Source organism: Sinohyriopsis cumingii, chromosome 11, assembly GCF_028554795.1.
Source record: "Sinohyriopsis cumingii isolate HCF-2022 chromosome 11, ASM2855479v2, whole genome shotgun sequence".
Lineage (NCBI taxonomy): Eukaryota > Metazoa > Mollusca > Bivalvia > Unionida > Unionidae > Sinohyriopsis > Sinohyriopsis cumingii.
The window spans coordinates 90,426,940-90,447,318 of record NC_142971.1 but is presented as its reverse complement, the minus strand read 5'-3'; the positions used below and the strand labels follow the sequence as shown (position 1 = coordinate 90,447,318).

Below are 20,379 nucleotides of genomic sequence, written 5' to 3'. Positions count from 1 at the left end.
CAATTTTTATGGGTCATGAATGCAGGTCATTGGTGTACTTTAATGCAAGGAAAGCTAAATTATTGCACAAGCCAGTACAAAGGAACTGTCTTTCTAACAGGTGATGTATCTTCAATCAAAAAAATGGAATTAAAGTTAATTAGTAATTTCAGGATTTCTCCCTGGCCCAACTTGTAAACTAGCCAAAAAATGAATGGTGAGTGGGACCTCCCAGTTTATTTTAAAAAGTTACCTAACATATGACGCATAAAAATTACAAAATCCTTGAGGAATTTGTAATGAATTTAATGGAAGCTTTCATTATAATCCTAAAGCAAACAGGAGATTAAAACAATTTATTAATATGACATGGATACTGTTTGACAGTATTGGACAGATCACAGATGACAAATATTTCACGACTAGTTTTGGACATAACAGAAGGATGGCTGGTAGGTTGATTTAACACAGTACTGGCTATATGATGCCAAGAAAATAGAAGCTAAGTGCCTTTATAAGGTCAAACCAAGACAGCTGTCCAAGAAAGTACCTGTTTACTCCAATGTTGCATACAATGCAAGCCAGGAAATTAAAAGAAAAAACACAATGAAAAAACAGGTTTGTATTTTACTACATACTCCAAAAACAGAAACATATTTACACACAAAGATATAAAACATCCCAGAACTTCATTTGTTAAAGCAGTATGGTATCTAAACATGGCCTCATCCTTGAATTTACTAATTGGTGTCTAAAACTAATCTCAAGTCAGGAGTGAATGTCATTGATCAAATCTTTGCATAAAGAGAAGATTAACACATACGACAATTAATGTTTCAGAATGTTGTGTAGAAGCCTGGAATATTCTTGCCATGTCACCTGTTGTTTCTCATCTCTTGTTCCTTAATTTCCTCCACCTTCTTCTGAACTAAAACATCAAAGTCCTGAATAAAAAGGAAAAGATCTAACTGTATTGATCAGCAAAAATTAAAAGAAAGGAATCTTAACCATAGCATAAGAAAATGTAATAGACATAAAATCTGTATAACCTAAAAATAGCATAAATACTTGCACAGAAGTCAAATTGCAAACTCCACAGACCTAAATTATTGCATTATGCACCCACATAGGGCCTGGTTGCTATTCTGCTCCAAGCAATAAATGATTCAGACTATCAACAATTTGTGTCATTTTGAAAATCGGTCAATTTATCTTAAATTCCTTGTTGATTGGTTGGTTTTTAAACGCACTCAACATATTTTTGACCATATTATGTTGAGGAAATGGTTGTCAAGTGCATTTCCCCCGAGTCCAAATGCTCTATCAAATGAGTTGCTGTCCCCTTTAATCTCCATAGCAACCATGTAACCCTTTTGCTGAATTCATGTTACCCCTTTTCCATATATTTATTGGGTCTGCACAAATCTGGATGGTAATTTAGTCTGATCCCTGTTGCTGCACTTCATGAACATACACCTAAGGGAGTTTATCCCAATGCTACCTTGACCCTGTCTCATCTAGTACAACTCTGTAAGAGAAACCTGTTAAAATGACCTTAGACCACAATAGAGCTGCCATATGCAGGCAATCAAAACCCTGTAAACAAAACCTGGAAGTAAAGATTGACAATAATTATTGTCCATTAGAGTCAACCTTGTTCATTCAACCCTCTTGAAGTTTATACAATGCCAATTAGCTTCTCACCTGATGTTTCTTCCTCAACAGGAAATGTTAGAATGAATAAAACCCACAAATCATCCACTTGTATACTCATCTGTTCAGATTCTACTGGCTAAATAAGCTCAGCTTTTAACTGGATGTAGCATGACTAATTGCAAAACAAGAATACCTTCAACGGCACATCATACGCCTAACCCATGGCTTATTAGTCCACTACCTAGAGCAATGAAATTTTTGTGTAGGAACAATTTTCTTCTTTCAGTCATAATGGTTGCGACCAAAATGTATTATTAGTCATCAGGTACTATTGCCTATACTAAAACCCATCATACTGTATAATAACTGGGGCCCCGAGTGGCAGAGTGTTCTAAAGCGCTCTCCATTATGGATCACTGCCATCTCACCTCTGTCTGCGTGGGTTCGAGTCTCAGATTCAGCTAATGTGGGTATGTGAGAAAGCTTGCCAGTAGCTTCTCGTGGGTCGGTGGTTCTTTCCGGGGTTTTCCTGGGTTCTTCCTCCACCATTAATACTGGTCGCTATGTATAGCCTATCGTGTGCTGAAAAATGGCATTAAACCCTACAACAACACTAAAATCAAGTCATCAACAATGTCTGGTTTGTATTTTTGATGTATGATGATAACCAATGTTATTATGCAGAAAACCCTTCTACTGGTTGCAATGACTTTGATCATTTAACCTTAAAATCATAGGGTTCTTCCTTACTTCAAGTGCAAAACATCCACAAAGTTTGGTAACTGTACATGGTAGAGAATCTGAGTTATTGTGTGGAAACCATTATTCTTCTTTCATTGTAACCCTGACCTTTGCGCTTCTTAACCCCAAAATCTATAGGGTTCTTCCTAACCCCAAGTGCAAGACATCCATAAGTTTGATACATGTAGACAGTGGAGAACTTGAGTTAGTGTGCTGAAACAAAATTGGTAAATGTGTGTGTGTGTGATTTGGATTTTTAATGTAGCTTTAAGAATTTTTCAGTCATATCGCTACAATGTCTGCATTGTGGCAGTTTATAGTGATGTCTAGCACTGGGGCATCATGCTGCAGACATGTAGCATGATGTCCCACCCAGTCACATTATCCTGACACCCCAGGCTGACTAGTCCTAACACTAGTCTCTTAATGCTGAGTGGCAAGCGAGGCAGCTGTTAGTACCATTTTGTAAGTCTTTGGTATGACTAGGCCAGGGATAGATGGATTGTCATTATAATAATAATAACTGCACATTGTGATAGGTGTATAAAATGATTGGACAGAATCCATGCAATCCGACTGGCTAATAGGCAGAAGTGGCTTCAATCCCTTTTCTGAGGAGTTAAAGATAGACAAAACTGATACGTGGAATGAAACTAAATCCGATACCTCTCTGACCATAATAATGCAGTCACACTCACTGATGTCAATACAAACGTTTGACATAAATTTCAGCTATTAGAATACCAGATTTTTCCAATAAATTTTCATAGAGAAATGAGCAATCTAATAAAGCGAAAAGCAAATAAACTGAACATGTTTATGCTAAAGAGAATATAGCTACTCCTAAATTCAAGAAAGTTTCCTCCACTTGTAAAATATTTTAGTACATTGCAAGACACTGTAAAATGGCAGATATCTGTTTGAGATATTGCACAATGCCATTGATAAAAACCCTGTTCTTGCTATAGAACAATTTTGATTGGTACAATGAGGTCACTGGTGTGGTCACCTTAGTGCACTTGTGTGGCAAAAAGTTACTGCAGTGTAGGCCTTGCAGACAAATATGGGCATTTTGTAATTAATTATCGGTGAGAGGCACACGTTAACCAATGAATACATGGTTGTCAAAATTACAATACCAATATATATGCCAGAGACAATGACATGTTTTCTAGGATGATTTGGGTATTCTCTGTTGAAATTTGTTTTCGATATATTTGCCTGGCAACTGATACAAATCTATGATAAACATCTAAGTATCTTAATTAGTTTTGCATAGTTTTGCCAGAATTCAAGCAAAAAAAACAAGAGTACTGTAAACAACACATTATAAGCCCAGCTGTGTTTAATTTAATGTGCTGAAACCATTATTATCTTATTAGACTTAACAAGACCATAACCTGTGATCTTTTTACCCCAGAATCTACAGGTGTCTTTATTGATTAAATGCAACACATCCACAAAATTTGATCCAGGAACTTGTCAAAGAAAAAAGTTAATCTGCAAAATCCATTTTTTAAAGCCACATAGGGCCTTGACTGTTTATCGCAAAAGTTGCAAGCCCTCCACAAACTTTTGTCAGGGTATGTGGTATAGAGCTAAAGCTATTATGCAAAAACGACTTCTTCATTCAGTGACCTTGACCTTATCACTAAAAAAAATGGACTGGCAAGACAGGCACCCAAGTCCAAGACAACCACAAAGTCTGGTCCAACTGTGTGATGAAAACTAATGTTTTGCAGAAACAGTTTTGCTTATTTCAGTTTACCAGAATGGACAGGCCTAAAAATGGATAGGTTTCTTCCTTATCCCATTTCCAAGCTTCAATAACAATTGGTTCAGGTATGTAATGTAGAACATTATCATGCAGAAACCATTTTTCGTCTTTTAGTCAGTGAGCTTGGCCTTTGACCTTCTGATCCCAAAACTACCTAATGGTTCTTCCTTATGCCACGTACGAACTATCCAAACAGTCTAACTGTAGATGATGGAAAACACGAGCTATTGTTTGGATTATCTTTTTGTTTTTCACCATTGATCTGAACCTTTGACCTTTTTACCCCAAAATGGACACGTTTCGTCTCTGCTGTATGTGCATGCCATCCACAAGGGTTGGTCCAGGTGTGTGATGTCGAACTAGTTATTGTGCAGAAACTATTTTCCTTCTTCCAATCAGTGACTGTGACCTTTTACCTTTTGACCGTAAAGCTGATTGAGTTCTTTTTTTAACCCACTGCAAGATATCCACAAAGTATGGTAACTGCATTTGTAGACAACTGGAGTTAGTATGGAGAAACCATTTTTATTTTGTCTGTTGCACTGTCCTGACCTTCAAGTTTTTGAGCCTGAAATTGATGGAGTGTATACTAGCCCCAAGTGTATACCATCCACAATGTGCAGTAACTGTTGAAGGAGGACAGCTTTAGTTATTATGTGAAAACCATATCTATAATAGATGGACAGAGAAAGAGAGTAACGTAATATGCTCTGCCTTATGGCAGGTGTTTAAAAACTAAACGAAATTCACATTGTATGCATTCAAGATGAGTAAATAACTACATAGAAACTTTAGCCTTGTAATATTTTTGATACATATGCCAGACTCTTGTGTTTCAGTAATAACACAAAGGTACGTTTTGTTTCCAAGCATGTTTATTATGGGATCCAACTATAATGATATTAATTTACATCTTTTGCCTCTCAGTATACTTGGGGCCCAGAGTGGCCGAGTGGTCTAAAGTGTTCTCCATTATGGATCACTGCCATCTCACCTCTGTCTGTGCTGCGTGGGTTCAAGTCTCGGATTCAGCTAATGTGGGTATGTGAGAAAGCTTGCCAGTAGCTTCTCGTGGGTTGGTTGTTCTTTCCGGGGTTTTCCCAGGTTCTTCCTCCACCATTAATACTGGCTGCCACATATAGCCTATCATGTGCTGAAAAATGGCGTTAAACCCTACAACAACAACAACTCTCAGTATACTAGATTAATTTAACTTGAAAATACATGTACACGAGACAGAAAACCCTATTTTAACAAGTTGATATTAGACACAAGCAGTACAGATAGAAATAATTGCACTGATTATTATAAAGTGTTTTATGCAGAATCATGAAGTATTGCATAAGCGACACATCATGCTGCGTCTGAAATAGATACCATTTTATGCAAGAAAATTAAATTCAATACAGGATTTTACTTGATTGCTCGTTAATATTCCCTTACAAAAAAATAACTTGATATACTAGTATTCTTCAATCTTGCTGTTTCAATGAGTTATACAAAAGGTCAATACCCAAACACATACCTGAAGAATCAGCAGGTGCTTTCAAATGGTCATTGATGTTATGAACAAGATGTTTCACAGAAATATTAATGAAGGGTGGTAATGCTTTCGAATGGTCACTGATGTTATCAACACGATGTTTCAAAGAAATATTAATGAGGGGTGGTAATGCTTTCAAATGGTCACTGATGTGTGTGTGTGTGTGTGTGATTTGGATTTTTAACATAGCTTTTTTAAAAATTTCAGTCATATCGCTATGATATCTGCAGTGTGACAGTTTATAGTGATGTCTAGCACTGGGGCATCATGCCACAGACATGCAGCATGATGTCCCACCCAGTCCAACCAGTCCTGAGCGCCAAGTGAGGCAGCTGTTAGTAACATTTTTGTAAGTCTTTGGTATCACTCAGCCAGGGATCAAGCCCACGGCCTCCCGCATCCGAGGCAGACACTCTAACCACTAGGCCACCGGAGTGGTCAGTCATTGATGTTATCAACACACTGTATCACAGAAATATTAATGACGGGTGATAAGAATGCTTTCAAATGGTGACTGATGTTATGAACATGTACCATAGAAATATTAATGAGGGGTGATAACAAATATTTCCACTCTGAGATGATTATCATTTCTCACTGTATAAAATAACAAATGTTGGCTTTATGTACCGGTAGTCTTGATTTCATTACCAACATGTCCAAATGACTTTAAAACAATACCAACATTTCCAAATCACTTTAAAATATTACTACCAGGTCCAAACTACTTAAAACATTACTAACAGATAGAAATGACTTTAAAACACTACAAAAACATCCAAATGACTTTAAAACATTACAGACATGTCTAAATGACTTTAAAACGTTACTAACATGTCCAAACAACTTTAAAACATTACTAACATGTCCAAACGACTTTAAAACCTTAATAACATGTCCAAACAACTTTAAAACATTACTAACATGTCCAAACGACTTTAAAACCTTGATAACATGTCCAAACAACTTTAAAACATTACTAACATGTCCAAATGACTTTAAAACATTACTAACATGTCAAAACGACTTTAAAACATTACTAACATGTCCAAATGACTTTAAAACATTACTAACATGTCAAAAAGACTTTAAAACATTACTAACATGTCCAAAAAACTTTAAAACTTTGATAACATGTCCAAACAACTTTAAAACCTTAATAACATGTCCAAACTTTAAAACATTACTAACATGTCCAAATGACTTTAAAACATTACTAACATGTCCAAACGACTTTAAAACATCACTAACATGTCCAAATGACTTTAAAACTTTACAAACATGTCCAAACAACTTTAAAACCTTACAAACATGTCCAAACGACCTTAAAACATCACTAACATGTCCAAACGACTTTAAAACATTACTAATATGTCCAAATGGCTATAAAACAGTACTAACATATTAAAATGACTTTTCAGTTTTACAAGTATATATCAATACTTGTATGTGTAGTAAAGTCATTCCCCTCCCTTCTTTCAGGGTTGGATCAAAGCTGTATGACTGTTATTTAAGCGTCTACGGAATGTATCAATCATACTTCAAGGTCCAAAGTCTTATTGCCAACAGTATTGCAAGAGTTGCATAATGTTACACATGGATTCACACCGATTTAAAATAACCTGCACATTTCTTCAAAAGCCATTGGGAAAAATTACCTGTAGAGGGTTATAGTAGTGGTGAACTGCTTGTGCCCCTGTAAACATTGCTAACATTGCTACAACTGTGTAACGAATATAATAGCCCCAAGTGAATCCATAAGGCATTCTGGCATGTACTGTATCACACCTGTAATTACACAAAAAATGCTGTAAATGTATTTATAAAAATATGCTGTATGTTCTTTTTAAGTCATCTTCCTTGTTCCTGCCTGCAAAAATTTTTAAAAAAATTTCTGTGAGCATGTTAAATTTCTCAGTATATGTCATTAAATCTGCTGGAAAACAGGTGCTTGTTATACTAGTATTTTATACCTGTTCCAGTGTTATGAACCTGTCCATATATTGTGGCTTAAGAGCTGACATTTTTGAATAATTTTGTTTTGATTTGGTAAGTAAAACCACAGCTAGATCTTTGTGCATAAAACATATGAGCTGTGGTACAAGAAAATGCCCTTTTATTGTACAATGGCATCCATCATACAAAAATGATTTCATAGGAAGGAACTTATATGTTGTTGTTATATGTTAATGTCATATTCTTTGTTATACTAAGCTTTTAAAACTACTGTGTATTGGTGAATATTAATAGGGTTAGAAAAATCCATTGCTGGGAGCCCAAGACAAAAAATGTATGCCAGGCAGACATTTTACTAGTCTGAAAGCTTGGATGGGCAACTAAAAATTATAGTTAAGTGTTGTGTGATTCCTATGACTAATCCATTATCTATTTAAGTAATTATAGTTCATACTACCAACTCCTAATGGTGAAACCTTAAAGAAACATGATTCTCAAATGCTCATCTAAAGTGAACAACAGTGATTGAATGATGTCTGACAAAGAAAGAGGCTAAGACGTGTCCTTCATTGGAAAAGTGGGCTTATGGAGTGATCATAAGAGGTCAACCATGCAATAAAACAGGAGTCCCTTGAAGGGACTGGAACTCTACTGTCCAAAAAAGAATTTTCCAGGAATTCAAGATAAGACCATTTCTTCTTTTTAACTACATTTCTTGATGGCTGCCATAGTGGATGTACATGATTATCAGATTAGTGCAATTTTCATTTAATACTAGCTAGATGTCACAAGAAGTTCTCTGGTGAAAACCCAATGTTGATATGAGTTTCCATCCATGGGACAGGTTTTCAAGGTGGCTGCTGAATATCAGAACATGGTTCTATTTAAGACCAACTAGATGCCATTAGAAGTCTTCCAGTATAAAACCCATTCTGATATGACTTTCCATTCAGAAATAGTGATAACAAGATTTTCAAGATGGCTGCCATGTATGCTGTTTGTCAATCTGTTTGCATACAAAGTTTCTACAATTATGTGATATACAATTAGATGAAATTCTGATACCTACAACATAAATGCATAAAGTGCCATGTTTACACTGATACAAATGTGAAATCCTAAACATAACCCTTACCCACTGATACCATATGGACAATATCAACTGGCAAATAAGTGAGTAAATTCAACAGCAAATTCACAAAAGCTGCATAGTCAAAGCATATCAACCATCTGACTTATTAAAACACCCCCAAATTTTTATGGATAGCATCAAAATTATTGAAAAACAAAACTGGATACAAAAGGCACTTTCACAGTCTTGAGTGAAAGTTTACGCTAGTGAACTGCCAGAATATGGGTGACGACAAGGTGGGTAAAGGGAGGTAATCTGTACGAGTTCCATCCCTTTGTCCATCCATTAAGACCTTTTTCATATCACAGAATGCTAGATTTGGATATGCTCGAGTTTATTTTCTAATGTTTGTGTCACAGGGTAATATATTCTAGATAGAAATGATCCCTTGCTGCAGAGCATGAAAGCTGCTTCTGTTGGTCAACTTTAGTTACGGGAATATGAAAAGTTTAAATAATCAAACCAATCAGTTGTTGCTGCATACAATGTATTGTAAGGCATCTATATGCAAAAAAAACCCACGAGGATAGTTGACAGATCTTTGACACATCATTCACAGTGTCAGATTAATTATAATGTGGACAATAAAGATGAAAACTCTTATTAACATACAATATGGATAAGTTTCTGATCAGGGATTGCTGCCAGCTACTAGAAAACTGATGAACAACATACCATAAAAATGAAATTTTGTTTTATTTTATTTTTTGGCTCATTTCAAACAGATTAAAAATGTGTCAAAACTTGTGATACTTTCCTTTAGCAGCCTGATGGGGAGTTACAAGTAGCAAGTGCTATTATGAAAAAAGCTGCTGAAGAATTTGAATTACAGCAATTGTGTAGCCAACTGCATTAATTTACCAGGTAAGATGACAAATCTGCTGGGCAACCAGATATCAAAAGATTTTTGCATGGGGACAATCTTTAATTTTCAACATCTTTTTGCTGTTAATCAACACTTTAAATTTTTATGACTCTATGGTCTTAAACTAAGTAAAAGAAGAAAAAAAAGCAAAACCAACAAGTTTAGTAAAATTCAAAAAATAATTTATTTTCCTAGAATACTGTAATGTTTGGGTTTTGTAATTAGAGAGGAAAAGACCTGTTTCTACAAATACACGTCTATTCCATAATGTACAAACTGTAACTGACTTCCTTGTCAGACTTACATATAGCACCTATATATTAACCTTATCTCTGGTCTCTAGGTTGCTGATTTACCAGTGGGAAAATCTATATAACCATATAGCACTATTTCTAGAACACTACAAAATGAGAATTTAACAGGATCTTAAAATGCTGTGAATAAGATCCCAGATAATCCTAAATGTTCTATCACAAGTCCAGAAATATAGAGTGATCTGAATGAATTCAAAGAATTGTGAATGTGCTGATATGCCAACTCTTGAATGGGTTGATGTACCAACAGTCTTGATGTTATCACAATGATATAACCCAGAATTCGCAATAATCCCAAAATAGGGTTTTAGTAATAAATGTCAATGATCATTGATATTAAAATAGGAATGAAGAATTTTGTTTGCTTCATAACCATATATAAAAACTTCTAACTTAAATAAGATGATCAGGATGTGGTTCGTAAGTTCACCTCCAGACTTTTCTATGGCTAGACCTTGAACTTTGCGTGTGTACGTGGGAAAGCCTGTCAGTAGCTTCTTGTGGGTCGGTGGTTCTTTCCTGGGTTTTCCAGGGTTCTTAATCCACCAGTTATACTGGCTGCCATTTATAGCCTATCTTGTGCTGAAAAATGGCGTTAAACCCTAGAACAACAAAAAAGACCTTGAACTCAGATATCAGCAATGATTTATTTCTAACTTATAAACAAGCCAAAAATTATTATACAGTTGAATTTGCAAAGGATAAAAAGCTACTGAACTCAAATCCAAGAAAGCATTTTCTTTAAAAATAATATTATTCATATAGGCACAAACTCCTACCCACAATTATGGACAAAGGTCAAGCACACAAAACAAATTAAATATACATAATTGCATCATATTAAGGATTGCTCTTTTCAAAATACATAAAATTCTCAAAATCTCAGTTTTATGCCTGAAGAGATGTTTCTTGTGTTATAGCTCATATAGATTAGGTCTTTATTTTAAAATATTTAGTTAACAAATTTACCTCCCACAATCATTCATACTTTTTAAAAATAATCCTGATTTTTTAGTATAAAGTTTAATAAGTGAAACACCTTTTATTAGACTCGAGCACTCAAAATTGCAGTCATTAATGGCACTATTTCTTTCCAGGTCAAACAATATAATGCACTGTGCAGAAGAGGTTTCACACTTAGTGGTTATCAAAGACAAGCTGTTGCTTTGGAGACAACATAACAAAGCCAGTGCTATTAACAACTTTCTTCTCAAGCTTTTAATTACAAATGGCTCAGCCATTCTAAGTGAAAGTGGGAAACAACTTTTACACCTATTTACCTGTGAAGCTGTACCCCAATGTAGGGCAGTCTGGAAAAGCAATGGGATATCCCAGTGTAGGGCAATCTGGAAAAGCAATGGCATATCCTGCCTCATTTAATCACAAGTGACTTTGTTGTTTTGGCAAAGAAAAAAATAGACATTTTATATTTGGTTGTATGTTCAGTCAATAATAGCATTAAAGCCTCTCATACAAACCTTATTAAGGTTAAGCTGGACAAGTTTTTCTTTCTCTATAATATTTCTTGCCTCTTTCTCTACTTGGTTTTTCTTGTACACACGATCTGAAAATTAAGAATAAGCCAAACATATGTAATCTCTATGCAGACATCTAGATTCAAGTAACTATCAATAGTTTTCAAATTTTTTAAATGTTCATCTGTCAGTCCAGGTTTCAGTCTTACCTGCAAAAAGCTTAATGTGAGATTGCTGTCATAACTGCCCCACACTTAACCTTTACAGCAACTTTTTGACAATTTTATTTCTTTATGACTGATGGTTTGCATTTGTCTACCAACTTCAAAATTATTGTACTCAAACGTGCTCCTTGCAAGAAATGTCAGGAAGAATTTCTTATATTCTTAAAGTTGCATTCCCTCACACTGGATAGAAAACAGATAATTAATGACACATGATACTACAGTTTTCAAAAGGAGAATAATTAGATTTGTTTGCAGATATGTACACCAGTGTCATGAATAAAAGGGACAAACTGAGTTGGGGGGACCTATACAATTAGTCAGACATGGTAATTGGAAAATAGGCTAGGATGATTCCAATACATTCTTTGGCACATATACATATAAAAAATATATACTAATCACAGAGAAGTTGAGCATGGTACATGCAATGTAACACAGCCTACCCAAAACTATCTCAAGGGTTAGTAAAGTGTAGAGTGAGTACTCTTGTTGACCAAGTGTCCCTTTCATGACAACTATGCATGACCTACAAACCGTTATACCTGAAGAACAATAATCTTAACAAAGTTCACATTGATAATCTGGTGAAGGCAAGATTTGGACTTTTTTAACGTAGCTTTAACAATTTTTCAGCCATATCGCTACGATGTCTGCAGTGTGGCAGTTTATAGTGATGTCTAGCACTGGGGCATCATGCCGCAGACATGTAGCACGATGTCCCACCCAGTCACATTATCCTGACACCAGGCCGACCAGTCCTAACACTAACCTCTTAATGCTGAGTGCCAAGCGAGGCAGCTGTTAGTACCATTTTTGTAAGTCTCTGGTATGACTCGGCTGGGGATCGAACCCATGACCTCCTGCATCTGAGGCGGATGCTCTAACCACTAGGCCACCGGAGTGGTTGGTGAACGCAAGATATGTTTTTGAATCTACACATTATTATTAAGTGCTAATTAATAACATTTTTAGTCTGAAACACAAGGTTCAAACAGGACGGCCAGGGCAGATTTTGACTACAAGAAACTCTGGTTACATAGTATAGTAAAAAAATAATGCACTTGTAACATCAGTTCAAAATAGCTTTTCTGAGGAGATGCAGCTTTAAATTAATGAAAAAATAGATGGATGTAGTAAGCAATAAAACATTTTTTTAAAAACTCTTGAGACTGCCTCTTTCTGCCAACCAAAGGATGGTCTCTTAAATAAGATGCATGCAATATGGTACATACTAATCAGTACATGAAGAATCTGATCTCTCAAGACTGGTTGTCTTTCAAGTCAAGTTCTACTTCACTTTGCTAGACTATTATGTTTCATATGCTTTCAACAACTCTTAGACATAACTAATGAATTGATCATACTAATGTTTTGTTCAACACAAGTATCAGCACCTTTTGATTGGCCTGTAATGCCTTAAACAGGTACTTTATTTAAACTCACTGCATAGCTTTCTGTTCTACATGTACTCTGTCGTGTTTCTATTAAAGCCATGCAAAGTACCGCATTGTTGCAGAATAAATGTGATTACTGAGCCTGTACATTTTCAACAATGCTGTTGACCAAATCAATTTTTTTTCTTCATTTATTAATTTCTTTATTCATGAATGAATTGAAATATTTAGAATTCAAGCAATGTTAATGTTCTCATTAGAAGATGTTTTTTTAAAACTATGGTTTGTCTGTTATAGTAACACTGGCACATACTCTAAAACAAAATATTAAGTTGATGTATGAAATTGGCAACAACTTTTTGCTTGGTTTTGAAAATAAACTTGGCAATTAGTTTTATTTCTTATCATAGATCACATTATTTCATACTTCTTCATAACTTTATAGTGATCACTGCTTCAATGACTCAATGTGGTTGTTTTCAATGTAATCTTTGAAAGCTAAGGTTTGATATACTAACATAATTACAACCAGGTTAAATGCATGTCCTAGGATGGAAATGAAAAAAATATAATTAAAAAACCCCAGAATAACTGGGACAAGCAAGTTTAAACAAAAGATCGAACATAAGAATACCAAAAATGTTATAAAACAATATTTGAGATACCAAAGCACACTGAACTCGTGAACATCTTGTTTGGGAGCCATATTACCCGTCCTAGAATGGAAATGATAAAAGAAAGTTTCAACATAAAAAAATAAATTTAAAAATGTAAAATAAAATAAAATAAATAAGAATTGGGATGAGTGATTTGGAAAGAAAGTTTAAACATAAAAATACAAAAAGTAACAAAAAATTGGTATTCCACCTTGAGTTTCAAATTTGTGACCTATTGTTTGGCAAGTGGGACACACAGAAAAGAAAGACAGAAAGGTAAAAGTGTGTGTTTATATCTAAGATGCTCTATCCAAGTAAATCTGCCAAACAAACATGGTTCTTTATTGTATTTCTCTTCTTAAACAGCAGTATCTGACACTTCTTTGTCACAATACAGTGATCAGCGTTTAACTGACTTGGTGTGCACGTCTTTTTAAAGGTAATCAGTGCTGACTAAAGCTCTAATGTGCCAGACATAATTACATACATTGTCTTGCTAAATTCTATTGTGGACAGTAAAATATATTTCAGAGATGTCATGGTAGTCCAAATAAGTATAAATACTGGCCTTGAACTTTCACATACCATCTTGTTTTTTGAGACCGCTCTGGTGGCCTAAATGGTTAGAGCGTCATGTGCAGGAGTTTTGGGGTTAGGACCCTGGACGGGTCATACCAAAGACACATAAAAATAGTACTAGCAGCTGCCTTGCTTGGTGCTCAGCATTAAGACGTTAAATGGTTAGAGCGTCATGTGCAGGAGTTTTGGGGTTAGGACCCTGGACGGGTCATACCAAAGACATATAAAAATAGTACTAGCAGCTGCCTTGCTTGGTGCTCAGCATTAAGACGTTAGTGTTATGACTAGTCACCTGGTGTCAGGATAACGTGAGTTAGTGGGACATGATGCTAGCTGTCTGTGGCATGATGCCCCAATGCTAGATATCATTATAAACTGCAACACTGCAGACATCATAATGATATGACTGAAAAATTGTTAAAGCTATGTTACAGCCCCTAATCACACACACACACACACACACACACACACACGCTTACTTATTTGACCTTGAATAATCATTATAATAATAAATATCAACACTGGCCATGTACTGTAAGAACCTCATACACTGCAAAAGAGCTAACCATCATTGCCTATGCAGCAGCTCACAGTAAATGATATGATGGGAAAAAGTTGAATGTAGGAGAGTCTTTTGTTTTAAAATTGATAAAAATGACAGAAGACAGACATCAAGAGATTTGTTTTGAGAGTGGTGATGAGGAATTTGATGCAACATACTGAACTGCATCAGCAAGATAGGCTTTAAGATGGCACTTTTTTGGGCAAACCAAAAAAATCAGAAATATACATACATATATATTTAAAACTATTTTTTTTTCTCCATTTTATGTCATCGTTCAAAAAATTCCTAGCCATGAGTGGGTATGTGCTGACAGAAAATACAGGTAAAACAGTCAAGCACTGGTTTATTGTAAATAATTAAAACATAGTGTAACAAATGATGATCAGTGCACTTTCCAACTATCATCACATGAAAATGGATTGAAATAATAATAATTTTTAAAATGTATTAAATCACATACTCTTTATACGGCAGAACAATGGGTTGATTTTACGTCATTCTGGTTTGAAACTGCGGTGCATGTTACACATCAGTGCACATTATACATGCCAAAACAGCATCATTTAAATATAAATTTACTGTACGCATTTAACAGTATGGCCTAGAACCAGAAACTGTGGACTCGGTCAGGGATTCAGATTCCATCACAATATGGTCTAGAGCCTGGAACTGTGGACTCAGTCATGGATTCAGATTCCATCATAATGAATACTGTGGCAACTATCCTCAGGTGTTCCAACTTACAACTGAGTAAATTGGAACAAGCATATGCTGGAAGTTAATGTAGCTTCGTTACACTGTTATGCCATCCAGTGCAAATCATGCATTCTCAGTTGCTGTATAGCACAAAAACAGTGATCAATAAACTTTGACCTTGAGCAGGAAACAGTGATAATTAAATCTTGACCTTCAACAGCCAAAAATTAAATAAGCAAGAAATGTGATATTGTGAATAAATTTTACAGAATAGAAAGAAGAAAAAAGCTTACAAAAGTTTGTTTCTCCAACAGTCCAGTTGATCATAGAAAATTCCAATGCTGCTCCCAACAAAAAAAAGAATGGCATAAATCGGTAAGGTCCAAATATTCTCCTTCCTGGCCACTTGTCAAATATGTATGAGATGCTACTACTACGTCTGGCTTTTTGCATGTTCAGATTCTGATCACTCTTTTCTGCACTCTGAAAACAAGAGTAAAGGTCAAATTTAAGAGACGTGTTTACAAAATCATACCTCATATATATAGTCCATCAGAACAGATCCAGATGTGCTCAATGAACTAGCATATCAGGGTTGATGCAGTTTGTTAAGAGAAATCAGTAAAACAAACAACACAGGCCCTGATCTGTTGTCACATTGTGTGATGGCAGAGAGGTACTATGCTGTCTGCAGATGAACTCAACTTACTGGTATAAGCAAGTATAAATGGTACCATTAAATTGTTAACAAACTCCATTGCTGACCCATCATTAGTACTATCAACTGACAACATGTCACATGTGTCATGAGTTCAAGTTAAGAAATAAAAACATTAACACTTCGAAGAGGAAACTTATTCTTGGAAAGTTCCAATACAATACTGCATTAACTTATATTGGCCAATCTTAACAAAACAAACATAAAGGTATATCTTAAAAAAATTGCATTTGTACAAATGCAATTTGTCCAAAATTTCATTATCAGTTATCTGAACAATCATATGGATTGCAACAACCTTTGGATAACCTAGGCTGACATTTAGTGATACTGATAGTGAACCTATATATAGAGATGCAGACTGAAAGATGTCAACTCCAGCAACAGCAAAAACAAAAAAGGTTGTGGCAAGGAACATAAAAGATTAAGGGTCATGAAATTTAACCCTGAGTTGACTGGTCCACTGATGGAGCAAGAACTACACTCACAAAGGCTCAGCCAGGTATTTCTGGGTAGTGCAAAACCTGCCTGGGTTCAGGTGGCCAAGCTTGGTACTTGTCCATCTACAATGATAATCTGTGTAAATAAAGATGCTGTGTGCTGTACAAATCATGTACAGTAATATAATACTATAATGCATAAAGAACCTGGAAGCTTTTGGGGCATGACAGATATTTGACGAGGCAGAAAATGTGAAAAATAATTCTAGTAATAGGAAACACTTATCAATAGAAATTTGAACAAGTTGCTGTATGGAACCAATATCTGCACATTCATTATTTATTCTTGACTGTAAGGGAAGCGTTAATACATAATGCAATTTATATTCTGTAACTGCCTCTTCTGAAAAATCTTTGTATAATCTAGAACAATTAACAGTTGTACAGTAACTGATACAGTGCAGCAGCTGGTACAAACATTCGTCCTTCGTGACACAGACTCGTATCGTTGCTTATATAGTACATGTATGGCGGGTCAATTGTAAGCAACGATACGAACGACTTTGGTTCTAACAACTTAAGCCACAGTAAATCTTAATGTAATTGTAGCCATGTTTCAAAGTAAGATTTAAAACAAACAAACGATCTGGGGTTATAAGTATCTAACTTGCTGAAAACAATAAGACAAAACTAACCATGTTGATATATTTCCATTTTTCTCAACTTTATTACTTGAGCAGCATGGTCAAGAAAGAAATTTGATGAATGCAAATACTCTATATATTGGGTAGTCCTACATGTAAGACATCGACGCTGATATTTATGTTTTGAGCGTCAGGCACTAAAACAAAAATAGCACTTGCTATGTCTTACATTGTAGGAATAGTTATTGGATGACTTGTTTCTCACGGATCAGAATACTAGCTCATTTTCAAGATCAAACAGAAAACTGGTCACATTTCTTCGATTGCAGCAATTGTCGAAGAGCTATAAATCTATGCATGTATAATACTTCAAACAAATAATGACCTTCAACTCTCAGCTAGTGACATTTTGGCTGAATACTATATAAGAAACATGTTGCGTATACACATCTGGTTCGTTTAACACCCCTATATGATATTGGAGAGTACAAGCGCAATATGTTTCCGGTTCCTGTGATGCTCGACAAAAGGGAGAAGATAATCTGTACAATTGGTGGATCAGACGACGCAATGGCACATTGGTCTCTTAATCAATATTTTTCAACAGTAAGAAATTACTTTATATACTTCAGAGCAGCTCACAACAGTCAGTATGTTTGATAAACACGAATATTTAGAGGGAAAATGTGTCAACATGTGAATCCGTATTTGACATGACTTTTAGGATCAAGAATTTATTTTAAATAATGAAATGTCCGTGATGAACCATAAGGGCTCCTTACAGATGTTATTAAGAGATCATTAGACAGAGGCATGGGGCCAGACCGATACTCATAATTCATTTTTAACGAGCTTCTGTGCGATGGGCTATACAATTAGATATACTATCTCTCGATTAGAAAACAAACTGATTAGAACTTTTCAGTGACTTTTTATGTAGAGTCTTGAACTTCACCCCCTCCCCGAATTGCAAGTACAGAATATTTTAATCAAATTTAGATTATATATACTATACGCCTTTCTTTTAACCAGTGAGTAAAGACCTCTACATTGGTCTTATATCTTCTTCAACCAGTAACAGGATTCCGAAAATTAATTAAAAAAAATTTCAATAGCACCTTACAAGCTTTCTGTAATATGAATAGGTAACAGTTAAGAAGTAAGCAGTTTGCTTACGGTGGTGTTTGTACTGACGGATTAACTAAAGTTATGGAGTTGTTGTATTCTTAGCCATTAATATAGAATGACCTACTGACATTGCAGAGATCTCCCCCATGCTTTTTTCATTACATCAGGGTAAGTATGCAGTAGTATCACAGAATGTTTTCAGAAGCACTCATTATAATCATAAAATTTAAACAATAAATAAAATCTAAAAGTCCATATAGTATTACAGTATTTTTTAAATTTCCCTTTATCTAGTTAAAATATCAGCAACAGTTTTCATTTTAGAAGTCTTTTTTCATCCATTCATAGGATGAAATATTGGATAAAGTGATTAATTTTATTAGTACTGAACCTGGATACATCCACTTAATCAAAATTTGTGCCTGATTGGGGTACACAAATTTAAGTTTACACTTGTTTTTTCAAGATGTCTTTCGAGTATATTAGCTGGGAATTCCATAGCTATGTAGGTGGCCCAGTATGGATGACAATGGCTTAATGAGTGGGTACTTATTCCTGATTATCTTGATTATATACCCAGGAGCAGTGACAACATTTGACAGTCACATAATAGGGCTTGGAATTAGGTGACAAGGATGTTTAGTTAACAGAATAATGTCTAAAGGTTAGTGGGAAACATTCTGGCATATATTCACTGTTGCAGAGCATATCAGCAGGTTCAAAAGTGTTGCAGCCTATAATTGTAGCTTAATTGGACCATGAGTATAAGTGAGTCTGGAAAAACACTACATTGTATTTGTGATGAATATTTTTTTAAAAAAAGAACAAGTTGCTTGGGGGCAATTAATAATTGTAATGAATGATGTGGCTAACTTACTCACAGACAAATGGTAGATTCAAGATCATAATTAAGATTACAGATCTAGGCATATTCCTTTCTACTCTTATGATACCATCACAGAAACACTGAAGCATGCCATTTGATAACACAAAATGTGAAACATAATCACCAATATTGTAGAGACTTGCATGTCACTTAAATTTATGCATTTGAATGAAGACCTTGTTTATATTTCATGAGTAAAATCATTCATTAACAGGTAAGTTTTTATCTTGAGCATTGTCTTGTATCAGAATTAGTTCCTTTTATTTGTCATTTTCTATGTATTCTAACCAATTGCTTCAAAGCATTTTAACAGCTAATATACCATCATTTGTTTCCTCTCTTTCCTAAATTTATCTCTGGCCAAAAAAAAGCATCAGTTTTGAAAAGTTCATTGTCTTCTATAACATTTACTCATCCTCCATATTTGCTTTTCATATATTTGTGACAGTCTGAGCTTCAAACAAGGATGTCATACATGTAATAATTTCAGCGCTTGATTTGTTGACTATTTTCTGATCTGTACATTTTGTCTTTCTTAAAGTTATCTAAATTAGCTTTTTTTTCTAGGCTTTGCTTATATTAGTGGTCATTACTATGCTAGAAAAGTCAAAGAAACTTATAAACCTAGAAAGTTATATAGAAAATCAATTGTGAAGATCTGTTATAATTATTCTATTTAAGACACTTTTCCTTTTTTCAGCTGTATGATGCCCTTCATGAGTATGATGGAGAACACGCAGCAGTAAGTTTCAGTTAATCATTAAGACCATTGAATGTCTTGTGTAAAGTGAGGGTTGAACGTTACTCTACTTTTCATGTTGTCAGATACATTTAGTATCATTTGTAATTAATGACTTTCAAATTTAATTTCTTTAGTAATTATTTGTACTTAGTAACTAAGTCGGTATATAACTATAAGTAGTACAAAAATTATTTTGAAACAATTTACAATCTGAATGTATTTAGATTAGAGCATTATCTTAATTGGGCACCCTCCATTTAGTGAAC

General features: G+C 34.9%; 2 protein-coding genes across 4 annotated transcripts in view; one reads left to right on the top strand and one right to left on the bottom strand.

The window, feature by feature from the left end:
• Window positions 1-586: 586 nt before the first annotated feature.
• On the bottom strand, window positions 587-17,850 carry LOC149788965 (ubiquinol-cytochrome c reductase complex assembly factor 5-like). Of its 3 annotated transcripts, none has more exons than XM_089975116.1 (5): window positions 17,743-17,850; window positions 15,849-16,038; window positions 11,442-11,527; window positions 7,355-7,484; window positions 587-923 (listed from the first exon to the last, which is right to left on the bottom strand). In XM_089975116.1, exons 2-4 carry the CDS (start codon window positions 16,006-16,008, stop codon window positions 7,479-7,481), a joined length of 252 nt encoding a protein of 83 aa, XP_089831242.1. In that variant the 5' UTR covers window positions 16,009-16,038; window positions 17,743-17,850; the 3' UTR covers window positions 587-923; window positions 7,355-7,478. The 3 variants fall into 3 exon arrangements, with proteins under 3 accessions (XP_089831242.1, XP_089831243.1, XP_089831241.1); XM_089975117.1 differs by lacking the exon at window positions 17,743-17,850 and adding an exon at window positions 17,587-17,700; XM_089975115.1 differs by lacking the exon at window positions 17,743-17,850 and adding an exon at window positions 17,409-17,550.
• Window positions 17,841-20,379, top strand: part of LOC149788964 (PCI domain-containing protein 2-like) — a 42,846-nt gene continuing 40,307 nt past the window's right edge. The window contains exons 1-2 of the mRNA XM_089975114.1: window positions 17,841-17,963; window positions 20,072-20,113. Coding sequence (XP_089831240.1) covers window positions 17,856-17,963; window positions 20,072-20,113 — 150 coding nt within the window. The 5' untranslated portion in view covers window positions 17,841-17,855. The remainder of the gene's footprint in view (window positions 17,964-20,071; window positions 20,114-20,379) is intronic.

What these genes read in the sequence shown, in the direction of transcription:
- LOC149788965 (XM_089975115.1), bottom strand. An exon ending in TGTTGGAGAAACAAACTTTT is followed by an intron (nt 11,528 to 15,848) that starts GTAAGCTTTTTT and finishes CTTAATTTTCAG; the next exon opens with ATCGTGTGTACAAGAAAAAC.